Source organism: Anser cygnoides, chromosome 2, assembly GCF_040182565.1.
Source record: "Anser cygnoides isolate HZ-2024a breed goose chromosome 2, Taihu_goose_T2T_genome, whole genome shotgun sequence".
NCBI lineage: Eukaryota > Metazoa > Chordata > Aves > Anseriformes > Anatidae > Anser > Anser cygnoides.
In genome coordinates, this window is record NC_089874.1 from 44937323 (window position 1) to 44940938 (window position 3616).

General features: G+C 45.1%; 1 protein-coding gene across 1 annotated transcript; it reads right to left on the reverse strand.

Moving 5' to 3' along the window:
- Positions 1 to 570: 570 nt before the first annotated feature.
- On the reverse strand, positions 571 to 3616 carry RPL14 (ribosomal protein L14). The gene is made up of 6 exons (XM_066991972.1): positions 3477 to 3616; positions 3151 to 3252; positions 2443 to 2537; positions 1703 to 1802; positions 1301 to 1354; positions 571 to 763 (listed from the first exon to the last, which is right to left on the reverse strand). Exons 1-6 carry the CDS (start codon positions 3555 to 3557, stop codon positions 677 to 679), a joined length of 519 nt encoding a protein of 172 aa, XP_066848073.1. The 5' UTR covers positions 3558 to 3616; the 3' UTR covers positions 571 to 676.

The window sequence follows — 3616 nt, forward strand, 5'->3', positions numbered from 1 at the left end:
GATGTAAGCTATCAACTTCAAACGTTCTGAAAAGCAAGCATGGTAACGGAAGTCACCAATTTCATTCTTGTTAATACACCTCATTGTTATAACTGCACTTACAGTACAACTGTATGCTTTTAGACTTCCAGGGTATGGAAGTATCCCAGGTAACTGCTTATAGGAAGTTTTTGGTTGTGGGGTATGTTTTTTTAAGAAGAGCGTTTCAACAGCAATTTGTCAGTCTCCCAAACACTGGCATACCTGCATTCTAACCAGAAGATGTATTTTCAATTGGCCTGAAGTTGTAAAAAAAAAAAAAAAAAAAAGGTTTAACTGATCATTTCTCACATCAAGGACTGTACTGGTAATTTTGTTCATTCCGTACCATTTAATAGCAGACCGCTTTAAAATGTCTGAGGACCTGAACTACTTTGAATAACAGAGTACACAAATATTTCAAACAATATTGGGTATGGAGTACTGAGCATAGTCTGTATGGTCAACATGACGTGACAAAAACATCCCTGTGTGTTTCAGAGAAACCATGACCCCAACCCTTGGGACATGAATAAACGAGACAGACAACAATTCTTGGTCAGGAGCAAAATGAACTTATGTTTACAATTTAGATCCATTTGTCATTTCTGAATAATCAGAACATAGACGCAAAGTAAAACATAACTAGAAGCTCATTTTATTTCTCTTTCTTCTCTGTCTTCTTGACTTTTTTAGAAGTCTTCTTCTGGAGCTTCTTAATTTCATGCTTAATGATCCTGTTTCTCTGTGAAAACAAACAAAAAATACTATTAATCAAAATGAAAACTGTAACAGTTCAAAAGCATTATTCATTAATTTCAATTCTAATCTTTCAGGTTCTGCCCTTTCTGATAATCACCCTTTGCTAACCTGATTATATTTTAGTTAAGTCGACAGATTTACCATGCATTACATCTAAAATGTCAAATCCCACCTAAAACTGTTCTACCAAGTGGCCAACATTGTTCTGGCTGGAAACTTGGGCATCCCAACATCCCACGTGTAAGGAGCCTGTTACAGAACAAAATATTATCTGTGGCCAATCTAGAATATTCTATTTCATCTCCTTCCTCAGCTATAACTGGGAAGAATGACGCACAGATCACGTGAACTCAGCTTTGATCAATGACTGAACTGGTGGCCAAAGAGGCATCAAAATTCAAGGCAGTCACATACTTCGTGTCAGCCAACTATAAAAGCAAGGCTACTAACATCTGTGTATGACTCTAAAGTGAAGCTTACAAGCAGAAACCCTGTAAGGAAACTACACTCAAACACTTACCATTTTCTTTGCTTTCATAACCTTGTAACGATCGAAGTCAGTCATTTTGGCTTTCTGTTTGGAAAGAAAAAAAAAAACATGCATCAGTTATAAAACTCAGAATTTCAAAATATTCCACAAGTAACTCCGATCATCTGCACGTGAGGTCTAGCTACACACCTACAAGTAGTTCTCTACAGGCCTTCACTGGGAAGTGAGGATGCGAAACTAAAAGCTGTAATTACCAAACAAAACAAACCTTTACAGTAAAACTACAAGAAGTTAAAGCTGATAGAGATTTTAATCTATACCTTAACTATTTTTAGCCTTAGCAACAGAAAATACATAGGTTATTACATTGCACCTAATTGTACTGCTTCTGCTCATGAAAAAGTATATTACTCATCCAGTCAAAATCTGTACCTTTGCCCTGGCTTCAATCTTCTTTGCCCATCTTGTCGCTGCCCATTTTTCATTTATATTTTCCTTCTCCCAGGCACGTCGCACAAACTTCTGACGAGCACTGCATTAGAACAATCATTGAGTTATATTCACGGTCTTTCCAACAAAGACTCTCTAAATGCTAGTCCATTAAATTTCATCCAAGATCATCCTTCTACATTCCTTCAGATGCTCAGTTTAAGCCAATGCCATATACATCTCTGTGGCCTGATTAACATCTTGTTATGTAAAGGCTTTGCTAGAACTAAGCGTATAAGTGATTTCAAGAGGCATATTAACACTCCCAGCAATGCTTCTGAATCACAGAGACAACATTTTTTTTTTTGTTTCTAAATTACAAATTTAGATAGTACCTAGAGTAGCCCTGCTGAGAGTCAACTTACTTAATATCTGAAGGCAACCTGAACAGCAGCAAAAGCAAAGCTGCCCAGTATTACTGCAGCTGTTGCCCCCACTGCATGCAGCCCATGCCTACCTGCAAGTTGCCTAGGCCTGTCTGCTGTTTCCTTCCCTCCAGTTATTAGCCAGCAGCAAAAATAAAAACTTAAACGTACTCAACTGTCCTAACGCAATCTGCCCAATTTTAACTGCATACGTGCTAGATCATTGATTTAATGATGTACAAATGCTCTTTATCAGATCATGTAATTCAGGCATAAAGCGAGAGCACGTTTCACATAGGCCAAATATTGCAAACACACCTGTGCGGGAACTTGATCACGAAGTCAGTCAGTTGCATGCACTTGAAAGGCATAGCCTGCCTCCTGACACCACTGCAGGGGCCATCGACCAGGGCCTGGAAAGAACAAAAAAACAGTAGGTTTTAATCTCATAATTTGTATTTTTTTTCAGCTTTTCCAGGATCAAGAAACCTTTTCATCACGTGAAAAGAACCTCCTGGTCCAGGCATTTACTTTCAGCACACAAAAGTGCCACTTGGGAAGAACTTCTTTACGGAAAGGGTTGTTAGGCACTGGAATGGGCTGCCCAGGGAAGTGGTTCAGTCACCATCCCTGGAGGTCTTTAAAAGACGTTTAGATGTAGCCCTTAGTGATATGGTTTAGTGGAGGACTCGTTAGTGTTAGGTCAGAGGTTGGACTCTGTGATCTTGGAGGTCTCTTCCCACCTAGGTGATTCTGTGCATTTTTAAGCTTTACGCTCCAATGGACATTACTCAGCCACGTGTTCTCAGGAGCCATACAGGGAGGCATTCAGTTTGCCCGTGAAAACACGTGGTCATTGAAGTTTCATACACAGTAAGAGCCATTAAAGCTCATATTTTTGCCAACTGCTTATTTCCTTGACAAACTTTTTCAGAAACTCCTCCCTTTCTTATCTCCCCGCAGCCCCCAGCGCACGGGCAGCGTTCCGGCAGCACGCCGAGGCCCCCCCACCCCCGCCCAGCTCACCCTGTTCTGGTCGATGACATCCACGACGGCCACCAGCTTGCCGGCGTGCGGCCCGAAGGCGACGAAGGCCACCCTGCCGATCTCCACGAAGCGCTTGAACACCTGGGGGGGGGCGGCAGCCGTCAGTCACCGCGCACCGAGACCCCCCCTCACGCCCTCCCCGGCCGCCCCTTCCCTCACGGGCCCGGCCCCGACCCCCGCCCGGCCCCCGCCCGGCTTCCCCCGACCCCTGAGCCCCCGGAGCGGCCGCGGGCCGGCGGCTGAGGCGCGGGGAGGCCCCGTGGTCGCCGCCCCCCGGGCCGGGCCCCGCCGCCGCCCGCCCGTACCATGATGGCGGCCGCGGGCAGAAAGGAAGAGGAGGGCTCGGCGCCGCCGGAAGCCGCCCCCCGCGAGGCGCTACTGCGCATGCGCGCGCGGGGCGCCTTCCCGCCCGCTGGGGGGAAGGGAACGCGTGGCGGAGGGGGCG

Excerpts from the sequence above, each read along its gene's own strand:
- RPL14 (XM_066991972.1), bottom strand. The coding sequence starts at position 3,557 with ATGCGCAGTAGCGCCTCGCGGGGGGCGGCTTCCGGCGGCGCCGAGCCC. Across the intron at positions 3,253-3,476 it reads TGCCCGCGGCCGCCATCATG|GTGTTCAAGCGCTTCGTGGA; the intron begins GTACGGGCGGGC and ends GCCCCCCCCCAG. Across the intron at positions 2,538-3,150 it reads ATGTCATCGACCAGAACAGG|GCCCTGGTCGATGGCCCCTG; the intron begins GTGAGCTGGGCG and ends TGTTCTTTCCAG.